The 18254-nt window shown below is 59.6% G+C and overlaps 10 protein-coding genes across 10 annotated transcripts; 5 read left to right on the top strand and 5 right to left on the bottom strand.

Moving 5' to 3' along the window:
* Positions 1-239: 239 nt before the first annotated feature.
* Positions 240-2054, bottom strand: MVES1_002307 (uncharacterized protein; the record flags this gene model as incomplete). Its single annotated transcript, XM_056207138.1, has 1 exon — positions 240-2054. The coding sequence occupies one exon, from the start codon at positions 2052-2054 to the stop codon at positions 240-242; it is 1815 nt and encodes a 604-aa protein (XP_056063113.1).
* Positions 2055-2106: 52 nt separating this feature from the next.
* Positions 2107-5088, bottom strand: MVES1_002306 (ubiquitinyl hydrolase 1; the record flags this gene model as incomplete). Its single annotated transcript, XM_056207137.1, has 1 exon — positions 2107-5088. The coding sequence occupies one exon, from the start codon at positions 5086-5088 to the stop codon at positions 2107-2109; it is 2982 nt and encodes a 993-aa protein (XP_056063112.1).
* An 895-nt stretch (positions 5089-5983) lies between these two features.
* NUF2 (kinetochore-associated Ndc80 complex subunit nuf2) lies at positions 5984-8276 on the top strand (the record flags this gene model as incomplete). Its single annotated transcript, XM_056207136.1, has 4 exons — positions 5984-6745; positions 6909-7118; positions 7144-7190; positions 7217-8276. 4 exons carry the CDS (start codon positions 5984-5986, stop codon positions 8274-8276), a joined length of 2079 nt encoding a protein of 692 aa, XP_056063111.1.
* Positions 8277-8351: 75 nt separating this feature from the next.
* THR1 (homoserine kinase) lies at positions 8352-9410 on the bottom strand (the record flags this gene model as incomplete). The annotated part of the gene is made up of 1 exon (XM_056207135.1): positions 8352-9410. One exon carries the CDS (start codon positions 9408-9410, stop codon positions 8352-8354), a length of 1059 nt encoding a protein of 352 aa, XP_056063110.1.
* Positions 9411-9789: 379 nt separating this feature from the next.
* MVES1_002303 (uncharacterized protein) lies at positions 9790-10975 on the top strand (the record flags this gene model as incomplete). The annotated part of the gene is made up of 2 exons (XM_056207134.1): positions 9790-10929; positions 10958-10975. The coding sequence occupies 2 exons, from the start codon at positions 9790-9792 to the stop codon at positions 10973-10975; spliced, it is 1158 nt and encodes a 385-aa protein (XP_056063109.1).
* A 51-nt stretch (positions 10976-11026) lies between these two features.
* Positions 11027-11815, top strand: MVES1_002302 (uncharacterized protein; the record flags this gene model as incomplete). The annotated part of the gene is made up of 5 exons (XM_056207133.1): positions 11027-11056; positions 11084-11108; positions 11138-11288; positions 11316-11610; positions 11711-11815. The coding sequence occupies 5 exons, from the start codon at positions 11027-11029 to the stop codon at positions 11813-11815; spliced, it is 606 nt and encodes a 201-aa protein (XP_056063108.1).
* A 184-nt stretch (positions 11816-11999) lies between these two features.
* MVES1_002301 (uncharacterized protein) lies at positions 12000-14024 on the bottom strand (the record flags this gene model as incomplete). Its single annotated transcript, XM_056207132.1, has 1 exon — positions 12000-14024. The coding sequence occupies one exon, from the start codon at positions 14022-14024 to the stop codon at positions 12000-12002; it is 2025 nt and encodes a 674-aa protein (XP_056063107.1).
* An 83-nt stretch (positions 14025-14107) lies between these two features.
* On the top strand, positions 14108-14753 carry HIS3 (imidazoleglycerol-phosphate dehydratase; the record flags this gene model as incomplete). The annotated part of the gene is made up of 2 exons (XM_056207131.1): positions 14108-14260; positions 14286-14753. The coding sequence occupies 2 exons, from the start codon at positions 14108-14110 to the stop codon at positions 14751-14753; spliced, it is 621 nt and encodes a 206-aa protein (XP_056063106.1).
* Positions 14754-14780: 27 nt separating this feature from the next.
* On the bottom strand, positions 14781-15794 carry MVES1_002299 (uncharacterized protein; the record flags this gene model as incomplete). Its single annotated transcript, XM_056207130.1, has 1 exon — positions 14781-15794. The coding sequence occupies one exon, from the start codon at positions 15792-15794 to the stop codon at positions 14781-14783; it is 1014 nt and encodes a 337-aa protein (XP_056063105.1).
* A 171-nt stretch (positions 15795-15965) lies between these two features.
* ARP8 (actin-like protein arp8) lies at positions 15966-18244 on the top strand (the record flags this gene model as incomplete). Its single annotated transcript, XM_056207129.1, has 2 exons — positions 15966-16077; positions 16113-18244. 2 exons carry the CDS (start codon positions 15966-15968, stop codon positions 18242-18244), a joined length of 2244 nt encoding a protein of 747 aa, XP_056063104.1.
* Between the last annotated feature and the right edge of the window lie 10 nt (positions 18245-18254).

Below are 18254 nucleotides of genomic sequence, written 5' to 3'. Positions count from 1 at the left end.
AGGCCTCCACATGTACGAGGGTTAAATGTGTCAAACTGCCCAATTTCAGCACGGGCCGAGCCGTGTGGGCTGCAGCGGCATGTGGACAGGCTGTACCGTGTGGCTACAGCAAGAGACTTGCCATGTGGCGGCCAATGCCATGTGCATGCAGAGAAGGAAGTAGATTGGCATGCGAAGTGGTCTGAAGAGGGTATATATAAAGAACTATGGGAAGTCAGTCGCGCGATACATACCGATGCTCACACCCTTGGCCGCTTTAGATCTGCCTGTACGTCCTCCTGGGTCTCCATACCCGGCTCAGCACGTTTCCCTGCGCGTGGCGGAGCGGATGGCGTACCATGCTGGGTTTGGTACGTTCCATCTTGATACGCTGCGGCGGGATCGCTTGGGTCTGCATCGTTGTCGGCATAGTGCGCTGCATGGAACGACATGTCTTCATCGTACTCCGACGGAGCGTGCGCGTGCGTGGCCGAGTTTGGAATATGCATACTGTCCTGCGTGGCATTTGCATCTCGGGTGGTATCCGGTAGCGCCGAAGACGATGGGTTTATATCAGAGTGGGTTCGTAGCGTGGTATCTGCAGCAGTGGCATTGCCTGTAGAGCCTGCAGTGTCAACGCTGGGGAGGTCGGTGCCCGCATCTGCAGCGGTAGAGCTGGCAGTGTCGACAGTAGAGGGGTGTTTGTCTGCAGTAACATTGCTGGCGACGTTGCCCTTTTCTGACGGCTCGGTGCGACTGTCAGTGGAGTCCATTGCGCTGGCGCCGAGGACATTGGTGACAATGCCTTGACTACCTTTATTGTCATGGGTCTCGACGTCAATCTCGTGGGCAGCCTTGTCGTCTTTGGCTTCAGCCGTGCCGAGCCCTTTGTCATGGACCTCGATGTGGTCGACCTCGACTGGATCGGCTCCAATGTGGTCAATCTCGTCTAGGTCAACCCCAATGTGGTCAATTTCGACAGGGGCGTCGAGTTGATCTTTGACTTGGCCATCGACTTGGCCATCGACTTGATCATCGACTTGACTGTCGACTTGACCGTCGCCTTGACCGTCGACTTGACCGTCGACTTGACCGTTGTCTTGACCGTCGACTTGGCCATCGACTTGACCGTTGTCTTGACCGTTGTCTTGACCGTCGACTTGTTCATCGATTTGACCGTTGTCTTGATCATCGACTTGATCATCCACTTGACCGTTATCTTGATCGACCTCAACTTGGCCGCCCTTTTGGTCACCTTGGTCATTACCGGCATGCACTTCATCATTACCGGCTTCACTACCAGCACGGTCATCGCCGAAAGGCTCGTTCACCTCGGCAATGCTAACATCTTCGTCGACACAGGCAGTCTCTTCAACCTCCCCCCCCTCGCCATGTACCTCCTCATCCTCATCCTCACCCTCATCCTCATCCGCATCCTCACCCTCATCCTCATCCGCATCCAAATCCGCATCCTCATCCGCATCCTCATCCGCATCCTCATCCTCATCTCCCTTCCCCGCATCCTCAATCCAAGCAGCGTCATCTGCGGCATTCATCATCGTAGCAAGTTCATTGTACCGCGAGATGAACCTCGGGATTTGCGACACCACTACGTGCAAGCTCGCCCGGATATCGAACCCCAATGCAAGCCGAAAGATATCGTGCAGCGATACCTCGCGCGTATACATATCGTCCTCATGCACACTCATTTCCAAGTCCGGAAACGCGAGTTGCAGTCCCGTATTGCCCTCGAGGAATTCGCCGAGCGCGTTCGGGACACGCAGCGCGGCAAATAGAGACTCGAGTGGCTCCCAGTACGCATCCTGCGCAATAGGCAGTTCCGGTGCAGGGACCGCATGCGGCTCTTGGCCCGGTTCACAAGCAAAGAATGCAGCGCCCGACTCGCTCGCGACCGAATAAACGCTAAAGTCCTGGTCGTGGAACGTGAGCCTCAGCGTGGGCAGCCCTTCATCGGATGCATTATCTAACACGTGCTCCTCTAGCATCTTGTCGGCATCTATCTCGTACTCGGCCCACTCTTCTGCATGCTCTGCTTGGGTCGCGTCGTTGCCCATCGTCCGTTTCGCAAAGCGGCGCCGCGTCGGTTTTATTGGATACACGTGACTATTACGGCGAAGAGCGCTCCTGGGACGACTCGTCCGAGCTGGACTCCGAATCGCTCGGTGGGAGCGGCGTGTCGTGCAGGTACGTATCCGAGGCATGCTGCTCCATGCTAGACGATGCATGCAGCTTCTCCTGCATCTTATCGCGCGATTTTCCACCGATAGGACGCGCCGTGCGGCGTCGATAGAACAAAAGGTAGGCAGCGGCCGTCTTGACGGCTTCGGGGTCGTTGACGGGGCGCACGCTGGAATCATCGTAGTTGTACCAGCGGTCATCGGTTGGATTTTTGGCGAAAGCGGTATAGTGGCCCCCCCCGAGGCCGCCGAAATGGTTATCGACGGCGTAAAGATCGTAGATCGGCTGGTCCGCCGCGACGGCATCGTCGTGAGGGTCGTGCGGCACGACGTATTTATCGCCCACCTGCGTTTCTGCGGGCGGTGTCTCCTCGTGCATGTCACGCATGATCTTGGCGCCGACGGCCATTTCGGTGAGGTCGAGTCCCTCGATGGGAAAGTCGATGTAGGTATCCAATTTGTCGCGCGCCATGCGCCCAGCACTGAAGCGTTTTAGGTGTACGACGAGGATATCGGGTACTTTCCACAAATCAAACTTTTTCATCGCTTCGCGGAATGCCTTGCAGTGCGGGCAGTACCACAAATCGTCCTGCCCGAGCTGCTCTGGCTTGATAAATTCGGCCAGGCAGTCGTCGAGCGCGAGTCGCGGTTTGCCTTTTCCATTGCTGAGCGCCGTTGTGCCGCGCTGGAATGCTGCGTCCTGGATAACATCGTGAGTACCCCATACATAGTCCTCTGCCGTCTCTTGGAGGAGCGCGGCGGCGGCGTCAGCATTCCAGATACAGTACAGCGCGCCGCCTTGGAACAGGACTGGCCACCCGTCGGCGTTCTGCAAACGCGCAATGCGCGTCTCAAGCGGCTCCATGCCAAGCTCAGGCGCCTGATCGCCACGGTGCATTGGCTCGTGTGCACTGGGAACGGCAAAGTGCACGCGAAATGCAGAACACTGGAGGAGACGCGCATGAAATTCCGCTGGAATGTCGTCCGGATATTTGCTGAACCGCACGTACTGCGCTTCTAGTGCCGCGTAAATAGCCTCGGCGTTGTCCGTCGCTGCACGGGGAATGGTGACAAAGAACGGCAGCCCAAATCCCTCGCCCTGCGCGCGTCGAGTCGCGTGCGTATCGGCGGGGGCGTAGCAGGAAAAGACAGGAAGCGTGATCATGTCTGGCTGCGCGGGCGCTGGAAAACTTTTCTCGATCTCTTCAATCGTGCGGTTTGCACGGTGGAAGAAGCTGAACCGCGAGTTGCCACGCAGCGGGGCAGGCAAGGTGAACGCCTGTGCAGTCTCCCAGAAATACACATGGTCGCCAGACGCGATATCGCGCACGGGCTCGTACTCTGCGAGCCACCGGTAAATGTGGTGAGACCACACTTCGCCGATGGCAAGGCGCGCTGGATTTATGTGCGTAAGCGACGCTACGCGATCGCGCAGCATGGCAATATTGGCCGTGGCTGGCAGCTGAACATCCACCTGCACAATCTTGCCATGCTGTGGCACGACCAGGACGCTGCCGCGCCATTTGCGCGTGTTTGGAATGGGCAGTGTGAGGTACATAAAGGGGTCAAACTTGATCGAGACCTTGTTGCACACGGGGCAAACAAGCGTGCTGCGGTACTGGCCCTGGAAGAGGTCCACAATCACAGAGTCGTTGCGCGCCTTGTAGATATCCCACTGCTGCCGCGCAAAGTGGACCATGTCGGCCTCGGTGCCGCCGTGCCAGTCTGGCGCTTCGATATACGGTTTCTTCAAGATCCTATTCAAGTCCTCGTGCAGACCGTCGAGGAGAAACGCGAGCAGCTCTTGGCTGTCCTGCTGTGCGTAGCCGGTAAACTGCGGCGCAAACCGCGCAAGCGCCATTTTAAACTCGCGGGGAACGACGGCGGTGTTGTTGCCCGCCCAGAGTTGCTGCATGAGGCGCCCGAATGCAGCGGCAATCGCGCCGCCCATCCCGAGGGGGTTTTCCGCGTTGAGCTCCTCCCAGTGCACGTCCTTGGCAAAGAACTCTTGCAGTTCCGGCGTGTTGCTCAGGCACTGAAGCGCACTGTTCATAAAGCATGTATTACCGAGATTAGCCAAGCCGCGCAGGCCGCGCAAAGCAGCCGACGTGTGCGAGCGCGTCATATGCCTTGGCGCTTCGCGCGGCGCGCCGTTCCATTGCCAAGTGCCGTTAGCACGCACATCGACTGCGAGGAGCATACTCGGCGCGTCTAGCTGCAGCGCTGCAAGCGTTGCAGTATCGGCGCCCTCGACAATTTCTACCGGGGGATCGGCGTCGTGCAGCTGCGCAGGCCTGAGAAAATTGCGCTGGAGCGCTGCACGCGCCCGAAGAGGCTCAGGGAGACGCACGAACCGCATGTCCGCATCTGGCACGTGTAACGCCAGCTGCGCACGCACCTTTGCCTTGAGCTGGGCAAGTGTGATGGCGGCAGAGACGCGTAGGGAGCTGTTTCCGCTTGGGGCATTCGCCGCGCCGAAACGCACGAGCGTGATGTGAGGGGGATAGAGCTCGATACGCGGTGCTTGGTGTGCATGCACGCCTGGGACTACACTGCAGGCAATCGGGGTGCTGCACAAGCCGTAGCGTGCGACAAGCGTATCCCAGGCGGGCTTTGGGACAAGCTCGTAGTCGATCCCTTCGCGCGCGCCTGGGCGTATCTGGTTGCTATGCTCGTCGCGCAGTGGCGCAAGGTCGAGCGGCGGTGCATGCATGGGATCTGTGCGGAACAGCGTGTACCATGCACGCGGGAGTATGAACCACGTCTCGCGCGAGCGCGGCGCTGTGTGCCGCTGCGCTTCGATTTCAGCGACGATGGGGTCGGTGCGTTTGCTACCGAGGTCAAGGGTTGCATCGTTCATAAGCGACTCAACGGCCTCGTCTCGCGCTAGTTCGGTTGGTTTATGGGGCATGGTCTCGTCGATACTGTCGTAGAGTTGCGGTTCCAGTGAGTCGGTGTCGTTGCTTGAGCAGTCCGTCTCGGGTGTTCCCGTGCGTGCACGCTTGAACCTATCTATGAATGGATTGCGTAGGTTTTTAGGAGGGCCTGATATGCTCAGATATGGCGTATGCAAATCACGCATAGACTTCGCCGTGTCCACACGCAGTGGCACTGGCGATTTCCAAGTAGCGTCGTGCGTTGCCAAGTGGAGTCGCGCAGGCCACGTGTGCAATTGGCCGCAAAATCGCGCGCGGTTTTTCTTCGCCCAGGACGTAGCATTGAATCAAGTTGAGAGCGTTTGCATGTGAGCGACGGAGGGGGGCGCGTGTGAGAGTGGAAGTGCACGTGGATGAGTACTGCCATGCGAGTACTAGCCATGCAAGTACCATTGCACGGACTAGCCATGCAAGTACCATTGCACGTACAAGCCATGCAAGTATCACTGCACGTACAAGCCATGCAAGTATCATTGCACGTACAAGCCATGCAAAATATAAGCCATGCATGCAAACAGTTGCGTTTAAGTCAGTGTCGCAGGTACATTCTTCACCGTCAGCTATGTACCACGACTATATCGATTTTCAGCCCCGTCTAACACTCTGTTGCCAGCCGCTTTCGAGCTCCATGGTTGCCATCAATTTTCCATGACGGGGAGAACAATCCGTCCTGCGCAGACACCGCTCCGCAAGCACCCAGTGCAAGGCGCGGCGCGGTCATTCCGTCTCAGGGGACATGTTAGCCCATAGTATCAAACTAGGATATATGCAGCAGCGCTGGCGCGACTGGGATATAATCACACACAAGCGTGCTTCGCATCCCACTTTCTTGCCACCGCTGCGATTGCGCTGACAACCGGCGTGCCGATCATGCCTGAGAATCTGGTGGCGATCACATCGCCGGAAACCTTCACGCAGCTGATGCAGCAGGACCTAAACCGCATTACGCTGCTTAATTTCTGGGCGCCGTGGGCCCAGCCGTGCGAGCAGATGAACAATGCGATTACCGAATTTGCAAAGCGCTACCCCCAAATCATGTTTATGAACGTCGAGGCCGAGGAGCAGCCGGATGTGTCTGAATCATTCGATGTCGAGGCCGTCCCGACAATCATTATCTTGCGTGGCCACACTTTGCTTTCGAAAATTTCCGGCGCCAACGTTGCCGCCTTATCGGAGTCGTTGGCGGTACATGCTGCGGCGCCGCCACAGCGTGCATTTGGCGGCGTCTCGCACTCGAATGTTGCACCACAGGCTGCGCCTGCGAATTACGAAGCCATGCAGCGCGGCCCCTTGATGAACGAGCCGCTGGATGGGACGGACGAGCTGCTGCATGCGCTACCGCCCGCCATGAAGGTCGATGCAGAGTCGCCGCAAGATACGGAACGGCGGTGCCGCGAGCTGATGACACGGTCAAAAGTAATGCTATTCATAAAAGGCCGTCCTGATATGCCTCGTTGCGGTTTCAGCCAAAAGACGGTTGCGCTCTTGCGCGAGCAGAAAGTCGACTTTGACTACTACGATATTCTTTCTGACGAGAACGTGCGACAGAAACTGAAGCAGATAAACGACTGGCCGACGTTCCCGCAGATCATTGTGAATGGCGAGCTTATCGGTGGCCTCGATATCGTCAAGGTACGCTTTTCACGCCGTACTAACGCGCGCAGGAACAGATCGCCACTGGCGAGTTCCAGTCCATTGCTCACGCATAGCACGTCCATACGATCACGTGACAAATGACGACGCGCGCGCGTCCTGTTTTGTTGTCCATACGATGAATGCGCATCCGCCAGATCAGAACTATACATCCTTTCCGGCCGTGAGCACGGAGGAGCTGCTTTCAGTGCTGAATGAGATAGGGTTGCATGTGGCAGCGGAAGATGTAGTCAAGCCGCAGAGCAGCATGGCGCAGAAAGTGTACACGGCGTTCCTCGATACGCTCGCTGGGACGCTGCCGGAATCGCTCGATGCGCAGCGCGACGCAGTCGTGGCGGATATGGAATACAAGGTACGCCGCTCGAAGCTGACACCAGGAAATATTCAGCGACAGTGTCACATGGCTCCTCTTTTTCCGTGAAGTGTACGTATGCTGCCAGCTCACCAAAGACGCGCGATGATGGAGGCCGCTACCGTGCACGATTTTCACCTGCAAGACTTGACGCGTCCACAGCCCAAGCGATTTAAGCGGCACATGTCTGCCCTGGTCAATTTTTTCCGCTTCCGCGCCGACCGCCTCGCGGAATTTGACGAGTTGGTTCTCGCGACCGAGGAGCTAGAAAACAAGCGGATCGCCCTCGAGGACGGTGTCGAGGAAGCGCGGCTTGCCATCACAACGACAATTGCGACACGGAAACAACAAGAGCCACACGTGAAGCAGCTCCGGCAGGAGAATTTGGCGCACTCTGACAAACTATTGGAGCTCAAAAAAGAGCAAGGCAAGCTGCTCGCCGAGGTCGACACTCTCAAGGTCGAGAAGGCCGAAGCCGTACAGAAGCAGACGGATGTGCAATACCAGCTACAACTGCTTGCTGCGGAGCTGAACAAGCTGCACGCACGGCTCGTCTCGCACCCCACCGAGCTCCGCAAGCAGCTCACCGAGCTTCACGGCCAAATGCACAGCGATCGCGCATCCCTTGTGGAGCACGAGCGCAAAGCAAAGGAGCTGCGTGGCAAGATGGACGTACTTGTCCAGCTTGAGTCGGACCTGAGCGCATGCATCGTGGCGATGGAGCAAGTTGCCGCAGAGCTGGAGCGCGCGTCGAGAGAAGCCCATGCACTGGACGAGGCCAAGGCGACGATTGCGCTGCACGAAGAGGAGCAGTCTACACTGCAGCGGCGCATGGAGCACGTAGAGAATCAGGTCCAGCTTGCGAATACGCGCTTAGAGCGTGCGCGCAAGACGCTGGAGGAGCAGCGCGCGGCGAGTCAGGCGCGTATGGACGATCTTACTGCGCGCCTTGGCGAGGTATCGCGGAATCGGAGGGAGCGCCATGCGCTCGCAGAGCTACGGAATGGCGAGAGTGCAGATGTGGAGCGCGAGCTGGAATCGGTGCTCCAGGAGCACGAGGCGCATTATGCCAAGATGCAGCTGGAGAAGGATGCGCTATGCCGGACAGCGTCGGCGTATATGGACGCGTTGACGCGCACCATCCCACTAGAGATGTAGTATAGTAAAGCATTATTTAACTGCAGTGGCGAAGAAACAAGGCTATGAGCCACTGCCGTCACTATAGTGCTAAAGCTATTCCTCGACCGTCGCGCCGTCCTGCGTCACGTCGAGGAATTTGACGTCGCAAGTGATATCCTCCTTGGCAAACTCGGCGCAGATCGTATCCGCGATCTGTTCCATGTCCTGCGTGGCGAGTGCAAGGATTGTGGGCCCTGCGCCCGACAGGCAGATGCCCAGGAGCCCCGGATGAGACGTGGGCATAACCGACGCCAATATACGCGCGAGGCCCGGGATCAAATGCTTGCGGTACGGCTGGTGAATCTTGTCTTGCATCGCCTGATAAATCAGATTCGCGTCTGGCGGCGAGCGTGCGAGAGCGGCGGTGAGTACGGAGAGGCGTTGGAGATTGAACACCACGTCTTGGCTCGCGTATTGCTTTGGCAAGACGCTGCGCGCCTCTGCGGTGAGCACTTCAAAGTGCGGTACAATGGCAATCACCTTGATCTCTGGCGCCCAGCCATAACGAATAAAATGGCCGATGCCAAAAGGTGGAACAGGCGGCTCGGTCCCCCAGCTTGCGGACGCGTTGTGTGGGTATTCCGGGAGCACTTCGCTGAGCGGCACCTGTGTCGTTGCTGTATCTTTGGGACTCAACTCGCGGAGGTAGGAGCCGACAAATCCACCAACCAGGGCGGCCGTCACATTATCAGGATGGCGCTCGATCATGAGTGCATAGTCAAGCAGGCGTGCACGGGGAATGTCGAGTTGGCCGAGCGCGTTGCCGAGAAAGATGCCAGCGACGACCGCGGCACCTGAGCTGCCAAGACCGCGGCCAAAGGGGATATCGTTATCCACATGGATCGTAACTCCCGCAGGAAACTGTGCGATCTTGTTCACACGCAGGACGTACAGCGCGACACGGGTGATCAGATTTTGGTATGGATTCAGCGGCGCTTCTTTTGCGCCTTGGCCTGCATAGGAAAGCACTGGCTCGCGCTGCCCGGTCTTGCTTGGATCTACCGAGACGTGCAGCTTCAGGTAGAGCGAGAGCGAGAGACCCAGCACGTCAAAGCCAGGGCCGATATTCGACGAGGTGCACGGCACCTTGATCACAAATTCGCGCAGCGACATGGCTTGCAAAAAGCAGCGAGGGCGGCGCTGCACCCTAGCTCACGTGGCTCCACGTGCCATGTGCGGCGTTCCTCCACGCTGACGACGATGCCGGCGGGCGGCGACTGGCCGCAATCGCTGCGGTATGTGTATGTGTGTGCTGACCGATAGTGATTTCGCCAGCAAGACATTTGCCGCATGCACGGATGCTAATCGGCAGCATGTAAGCGCGGAGCTCAAGTCCCTCATTTTTCACGCCGTACAGCAAGGGACGTTGCATACAAAAGATTGGCAACGCGTGCAGCTTGCAAGGTATGTCGACGCGCGCTCTGACTCCAGTCTTGAACCCAAGAATGCACGTAGAGGGCCAATGGGGTATGCACAGGCGGCACAGCGCGCAATGCCGCAGCGCATGCCCGGCCCTGCGCCCGGCCCACCGCCGAAACCGTACGTGAAGCTTGCAGGGAAGAGCCACGCGCAGAGCGTGCAGCGTTCCGAGACAACGCCACCGCCAGCGCAGCAACCCCTGGCAACGCCCACTACCAAGCGCGGCAAGAAGCATGCGCCGGAGGAGCAAGGACGGCGCGAAAAGCGGTTGCGCCGCTTTGAAGAGGAGCAGGCCGCGTTTGAGCGCGAACAGGCCGAGGATATGCACACCGCTGTTGCATCGACGTCTCTAGCTGCGCGCTTTGGCGTCATCCAGTCGCTCACACCGCCGGCGACGCCACCGCCGGACCCCAACGTGATTGACTGGGACGAGTACACGGTGGTCGGCACTTCGCAGAAGCTGGAGAAGCCCTACCTGCGTTTGACTTCAGCGCCGAATCCCAAGATGGTGCGGCCGCTTGCAACCTTACGCCGCACACTTGCGCTTCTGCGGCAGAAATGGGCTAACGAAGGAAATTATGCATACATCTGCGACCAGTTCAAGAGCATGCGGCAGGATCTCACCGTACAGCGCATCAAGAACGGGTTTACGGTCGAAGTTTACGAAACACACGCGCGGATTGCACTTGCGCGCGGCGACCTGGGCGAGTACAACCAGTGCCAATCGCAGCTGCGCAGCCTGTACGCGTACGGACTGCCCGGCGCGCGGCTCGAGTTTCTAGCGTACCGGATCCTCTATCTCTTGCACACACGTAACCAGCGCGACGTGAATGCACTCATGAGCGAGCTTGATCCGACTGCGAAAGCAGATCCAGCCGTCGCGCATACGCTGGCCGTGCGTGCATCGATGCGTCAGGGCAACTTTCACCGACTGTTTGCGCTGTACAAAGACGCGCCGAATATGAATGCAGAGATTATGCGCCACTTTGTCGATCGCGAGCGCGTGCATGCACTTGGCGTGCTTGCGTGCAGTGTGCGGCCCGCGTGCCCGATATCCTTTCTCGTCGAGGAGCTGCGATTTGACGCCGAAAGCGATGCGCGCGATTTTCTCGTAGCGCAAGATGCGGCGCTGTACACCGAGCAGGGCCAATGGGATACAAAGCGCGCGATGGATGCGCTTGCGCACGCTGCCGAGCGGCACCGCAAAGTCGATGTGCGTACCAGCGCGCTACTGACCGCAGATCAAAGGACAGCTGTAGCTAGCGTAGATACCCACGTGCCGATTCACACGCGCCCGATTGCCCACTACCATGGCGCTGCAGCTGGTTGTGCTGTGCGGCGTACGTTGCGTACACGGCTGACGATAGCTGATAGGGAGCGGGAAATCGACGTGTACGTACGCAATGCTCGGCTGATTGCAGTCGCACACGCCGTGGAAGATGCGGCGCCGCATGAATGGGTGCGGTGCAATCAGGACGAGCTGAAACGACGGAGGATGGTGTATGACCGTGCGATGGAAGCGCTATCCCACGGAAAGAATGTGCTGATTGACAGGACAAACATAGATAGGAGGTGCGTGGCGTGCGTGGCTCATTGCAGGCAGCGCGCCGACTGGCTCGAGCTCGCGCATGATTTCCGGAATGCGCATCCCGACGGGCCCATGCTCGAGGTGAGCTTGCTGTTGTTTGCTACACCGCTGGAGGAGGCACACAGGCGGCTTGCACAGAGGCATGATCACCCCACAATTAAGGATCCAGAGCAGGCACTCCGATTGCTGGCCATGTTTCAGCGCAGCTTCGTCATGCCGGATCCTGACGAGCCGGAAGGATTTCATCGTATGCTTGTGCTCGATACACCGCTGCCGCTGCCAGACGATGTGCAGTTTGGGCAGGCTGTATGGGATGTACTGCGACGCTTGCAGTGTGCGCCGATGCTGCCGCGAGGGGGCGACGTCGTCTATGGAGATTTGCCGCGGACGCCTGTTGGGGGAAGAGCACGGCGAGGCAGGGGTACAGTGGGGCAAGGGCGTGGGCAAGGGCGTGGGCGTGGGCAAGGGCGTGGGCAAGGGCAAGGGCAAGGGCGTGGGCATGGGCGTCTAGAGGTGCATGCGCCCATGCTCGACCAATGGCTCGCTCCTCGAAATGCTCCGCCGCCGCCCAGAATGGGATGATGTGCCATGGAGGCGCGGCGCAGTTCGGCGGTTAGTAGGTGGTATGTTTCTCGAAAGAGCGCTACACCGACCACATCGTATCTATACAGCATAAACAAGCATTCATTACAGGCCTACCCCAGCCCCTTTAGTACATGCTGCATTTCTAGCCATTCAACATCCCCACGCACACGCACAAGCGTCTCAGGCACCTCGTACAGATGCACGCGACCGTCCAATGCCCCAAGCGCAATCCTCGTACTCGGTGCGCTTTCTGTCCCATGCTCCCACGCAAGGCGATTGAGCCCTGCTGGGGCCTGTGCCGTCTGCACCGTGCGCTCAAGACTGGTGTTCAGATTGTACATTTCCAAGCGCCCACCCGCATCGGCCTGGGCAAAAACAGCGGGGTGCTGTGGGTGCCACCGCACATCCATCACGTAGTCCTGCTGGTTTTCGAATCGTGCCATGGGATGCACAGGCGTCCAAGGCGAAGCTGCTGCGTTTGCACTGCGGAATGCGAGCGGATTCGTACGAGTGCTCGTCGCGATCCGCGCGTTTGCGTGTGGGTAATGGTACGAAGACTTGCTCGCCTGTGTTGATGTTGCCGGCCCTGCCATGCGCCATAGCGCAGTGCTCCAGTCCATGCTGCTCGTCAAGAACAGATCGGAAAAGTCGACCGGCGCGCGCCGTCCACGCGGCGCAGGATGGCACACGAGCCGTGTCACTGGCGCAGCATGCCCTACGTAGATATGCGCTAGATCAAGTCCTGCTGCGATCCCTGCGCGATCGTAGCGCGCGGCGTGGAAAACGTTTCCCTCGTCTGTTCCCACAAAGAATTGCGTCGCGTCCCTGGATGGGACGTCAAGTGTAGCGACGCCCACGTCTGCGCTGCGGGGATGCATGGGATTGGTGAGCAGGATGGATTCCTGTGGCATTGCGAGCATGTCCATGCTCCATGTGCACACAAGCCCATCCAGCGAGGCGCTTACGAGGGTGTGTGCCTGTGCCGAGCCCGTCATGCACAAGCTTGTGACCGGCGCACAGTGTCCTGTGCCCGCGCCAGCGCTGAACGAGAGTGGCGTGCGCTGCACAGGCAGGCGCCTATTCCGAGTGTCCCATACGAGAATTTGGCCATTCGCGGCGCCGCCGAGGAACAGGTTCGGATGGAACGGCGAGGCGAGCACGGCGGTGACGTCGGTCGGCGCTGCGAATAAGAATTCCGGCCGTTCCTTTACGTGGCGATTCCATACCGCGACGAGTCCTTCGAGTCCGTTGTTTGAGGGCACGCTGGCGTGTGAATATGCCGCCGCAAGCAGTTCAGGATGCATGGCCGACCAATCCAGCGCAGTGACGGCGCGTGTTTCCATAGTGGTATCAAAGAGGGTGTGTACGTGGTGCAGCGTCGTGGCATGATCTGGCGCTTGGGCATCAGGGACGGTCGTGTAGTCTGTGAGCACATCGTACTCTTCGTCAAGTACGCGTTCGATCACGAGTGATCTGGAGTAGACAAAGTCTGCGTACTCTTTGCCGAGCTCTTCGGATGGCGGCGTCGGTGTGCGCTGCGGCACACGGGGGCTCAGCAGTGCGGAGGGCGACGGTGTGGGTGATGGCGGTGCAGGCTCAAGTAGGGGCTCGTCCGTTTGGACCTGTTTCGAGTACAAGATCTTGGCGGGCCGCGGCGGCGAGCGTGGAGCTAGTGGAGACGGCGCACCACTTTTGTGTGTTCCTGCTGCGGCGCTGTCCGCTTGGGTTGTCCTTGCGGCGCTGCCCGCTTCGGTTGTTCCTGCCTCGTTGCCCGCTTCAGTTGTCCTTGCGGCGCTGCCCGCTTCGGTTGTTCCTGCCGCACCCCCCGCTTCGGCTGTCCTTGGCGCGTTGCCCGCTTCGGCTGTTTTTGGCGCGTTGCCCGCTTCGGCTATTCCTACCGCACTCCCCGCTTCGGCTGTTCCTGCCGCAGCGCCGTCCGCTAGCTCCTTTTCCTTGGAAGGAAGCAACGACGCAAGGAACGCATCGAGCTCCTCGCGCTTCGATACACCAAAATGTTCGTGTACATCCCCCTCTACCAGCTTCTCTCTACTCTGCTTGGCGCGTTCCTCGCGCGCCTTGCGCAGCTCCACAAGCTTGGCGCGCTTCGCCTCGATTTCCGCGCGCCGCGCCGACATGGTGGAGGTGTGGAGAGTTTTTTGCCACGTGTGCTTAGCCATGCGTCTTTTGCTGTGCGCCGCCACGCGACTCTCCACCACGAATGGCGACACTCACTCCCGAGACGGTGCGTCGGGCGACGGTCCAGCGCGACACGAACGAAACCAAAATCAAAATAGCGCTTGCGCTGGATGTGCACCCCGAAATCGCGCCGCAAAAGATCCACGTCGCGACCGGCATTGGCTTTTTGGACCATGTACGTTTCCGCATCACTCACACAGATGTTCCATGCGCTTGCAAAGCACGGCGGCATGTCGCTCGAAATGGAGTGTACTGGCGACCTGTGGATTGACGACCATCACACCGCAGAAGACTGTGCGATTGCGCTCGGCGCAGCATTCAAGCAGGCGCTAGGCCCGATCAAGGGTGTGCGCCGCTACGGCACGGGTTTTGCGCCGCTTGACGAGGCGCTCGCGCGCTGCGTCGTGGATTTGTCTTCGCGGCCATACAGCCACTGCGAGCTCGGGCTTGTGCGCGAAAAGGTTGGCGATCTCAGCTGCGAGATGGTCCCGCACATTTTCTACAGTTTCGCCATGGCGTCTGGCGTGACGATCCACGTTGACCTGTTGCACGGGGAGAACGACCACCACAAGATCGAGTGTGCATTTAAGGCTACTGCACTGGCGCTGCGCGAAGCGCTGACACGCACGGGCTTTGACGAGGTGCCCAGCACAAAAGGTGTTCTATAGCAACATTCTCAAATCCAAACTATGGAGCTAGACTTTGCGCCATCCCGCCCCGACGATCCCAGCACCTGTAGAATAGCTCGAGGGTGTATACGCATCCGACTTGTGTTCGCGTCGCATGTCGCTCGACTCGACTACGTAGCTGAGGAACAGGCCGGTGGCGACAATGGCACCCACCACAGCGAGGCCTGTTCGCTCACCCTCGTTCAACGGCCGGCGTGCCGAAGGGCGTGCATTGGACGCATTGATCGCGCGCGCTTCCAAGGGCAGCGCACGCTTCAGCTCGTCGCCGATACTCGCGGCCGCGCCGCGCATGGAATCCTGCATCTGCTCGACCGTATTGCGTGTGCGGCGGAAGAGCGGGATTGGGAGGAAATCGGAGGCGAGATCCATAACGACGTTGGACCGCTGCGACGGTAAAGGGGCAAGGTGCCCGCTGTTGTCGTTGACGGCAATGTGATAATCTCCGAGCGCGTGCACCCTCGGCGTTTGGGCCATGTGCCAGTCCTGCTTGTATGAGTCGCTAAAGTCCTGGAACGGGTTCGCGTACGCAGCGATAGATGGAATGTACTGAGCAGGCGCCGGGGGATCCTTCTCGTACGGGACTATGATGTTGAACGTCTCTGGCACGGGCTCCGCCTTGTGCTCAGGCATGCCCGGCGCGTTGCTCGGCGCAGGCTCGCTGGGCGACGGCGATGACTGCCCGAGGTTACCATCACGGTCCTTGGTCGGACTGCTCACCGATCCAGGCTCGAGTGGCGCAGGTGGCGTCTCAGCGGCAGCGTGGTCGGCGGCATCTTTGCCCCTGCGCAGCTCCTTCGATTGCCGCGTCCCCTTGCCTTTCTTTCCCTTCTCCGGCGCTTGCGTCAAGGTCGATCCGGCACGAGCCATATCGTTTTGCTTAAGGCGCTGCACAAGGTCGGCTTTGCGGCCGGTGGCTGGGAGTCCGCGATGGCGCAGCAGCGACTTTAATTCGGCCATCTGCTTGCTCTCGTACCCATCCGCACCAAGAAGCACAGTCGACACAAACGTGCGGGATGGCATCACGGACATACGCACACACGTCACCGGTGCCGCATGCCTCACAACGGAACGCACACTCGGCGGCAAACGGCGCAGCATGGTAGACAAGGAACGCGCAACGCCGCACAATCAACATCGACGTATGCTGACTAAACACTAGGGCGAGCAAGCGCTGCGCACACGGCACTCGCTATGCCACACCAGCCGAAGCAGGTGCTGCGCGCGGCGCCGCCCGCGGATCCGACGCGCGAGCTGCCGGTATGCTACACCTCGTTCCATCCTCCGTCATTTATTAATGCGAAGAGTACGTTTGCGCCCCCCCTCCCACGCTGACAACAGACGTTTCGTCGTCCTACCTGAAAACCGAAGCGCAGACGTGGATGGCCAGGTCCGGCCGCCCCAAGCATGCAAAGAGGAAGCGCGAAGGGAGTGCTGAAGGAAGCGAGGAAGAAGAGGAGCTGGATGCATCGTATCGCCTTGTCGTGCACATGGGTGCCGAGTTTTTGCGCGTGGGCCGTGCCACGGACCTGTTTCCCACGACGGTGCCCAGTGTGCTTGCGCGGCGGATGCAGGAGGCGCCCGTGCCGGAACAGCACACTGATGAAAGCTGCGAGGTAAAGATCGAGTCGCTGCGCAACGAGCTGCGTTCGATTATGCGGCAGTACAAGCTGCGCCCTGTGAGCAATGGCCAGCAGTCGGTGCATAGCTACAACGCGTCGGTAGAGCCCGAGCGTGTGCTAGAGCACAACGATGTATACCACCAGGGCTGGGTCCCGAATGCGCCGTCCGGCGATGCGGAGGTCGACGGGAAGCACAAGACCGTGCTGGTCGGCGACGAAGCGCTGCGCCTTGCGTGCCTCTCGCCCAAAGACGCCGCGGCGGATCGGCACGGCTGGCAGCTCTTTTACCCTTGGCGGCGTGGGATGCTGGACATTGCGCGGTACACGTCTACGTATGGTGCTTCGGCCGCCGTCCAGGCACTGCTGGGCGATCTGCAGACGATTGTCACCTATGCACTTTCCGCGCCCCTACGCGAAGATGGCAGCGAGTCGGTAGCGAGCGCGGGCCTTGGGATTCCGCAGCAGGATTTTGGGCGCTACTCGGTCCTCCTCCTTGTCCCTGACTCGTGCTCGAAGTCGGATTTGCGTGCGCTGGGGTCCATGCTTCTTATGCAGATGGGATTTGCCGCGCTGAATGTACAGACCGAAGGCCTCTGCGCGATTTTCGGCGCTGGGCTGAGTGCCGCATGCATTGTCGATCTTGGCGCGACGAGCATTGGCATCTCGTGCGTAGAAGAAGGGCTCGTCCTGCCCGAAACGCGCGTCTCCTTGGCCTACGGCGGCCAGGACATGTCGGCCTTTTTCGGCCAAGTCCTTGCCCACGCGCAATTTCCCTACCGTGCGATGAATATCCATGCACGCTTGGCGGATGCTGCACTCCTTGATACACTCAAGAAGCAGCTCGTCACGCTCCAGCCAAGTCAGGTCGGCCTGAATCTGACCGATTTCATGGTGCGACTTCCCGCGACACAGACCGTCAAGTACGCACTGCGATACTACGACGAGCCGATTGTCGCTGGCCTCATGCTCTTCCACCCCGACGTGATTGCATTTTACGCAGAGACTCCCCCGCGCCGCGCAGCCAACGCCGCCTCGGCACTGCCCGCCGTTGCGGACGAGCAGGAAGGCGCCGCGTCGTTGCTCGCATCGAATGCGTCGCTCGGCGGGGACGAGGCACAAGAGCTGAGTGCGCATGCGCCGTCGGATATCGGTGCGTCCCTTGCGATGCTTGCCTGTGTCGAGCGCAGTTTGCCAGAGCAGGCACTTGCGGCGCTCAGCACGTTGCGCACACAGTCGGCGCAGGCCACACAAGCAGCCGAAGTCGAGGAAGGCACGCCGGAGGCTGGACAGCCGTCGCCTGCGCCGCTGGCCAAACAACCTGCGCCGCCTCCTGCCGCTGCGTTTAGCACACTTGCACAGAAATGCACTGCTGCAGCAACGCTTGCGGCGCAGAGCGGCGTCGACGTCGTGAGCGCTTCGTCGCGCACGCCGCTAGACCGTGCTGTATTCCACAGTTTGCTCGCCTCGACAGGGACGCTTGACGGACAAGTCCAAGGCGCCGGCGCCGACGAGCGTTTGCGCAGGCTCGCGAACAACATCATGTGCATTGGCGGCACCGCACGGGTTCCAGGGCTTGGCGAGGCGTTGGAGGCGCGCGTATCGATGCGGCTTGTCGAGCACTACACGCCGACGGATCCTGCACGCACTGCCTCTGTCGCCGTCCCACCCGACTTTGCGGCGCCGCAGGCCACCGTGATTCCGCCGCCGCGGAACATGGAGCCCGAGTTTCTTGCATGGAAAGGGCTCGCAGTGCTTGCACACCTCGATGCACTGCAAGAGCTATGGATCCTGCGCGCGGACTGGGACAAGTTTGGGTACCGCGCACTAAAAGAAAAGTCGCTGTTTTTGTAGCTATGGCAGC

This window comes from Malassezia vespertilionis, chromosome 4 (assembly GCF_029542925.1).
Source record: "Malassezia vespertilionis chromosome 4, complete sequence".
Lineage (NCBI taxonomy): Eukaryota > Fungi > Basidiomycota > Malasseziomycetes > Malasseziales > Malasseziaceae > Malassezia > Malassezia vespertilionis.
This window is presented reverse-complemented; position numbering and strand designations above follow the sequence as displayed.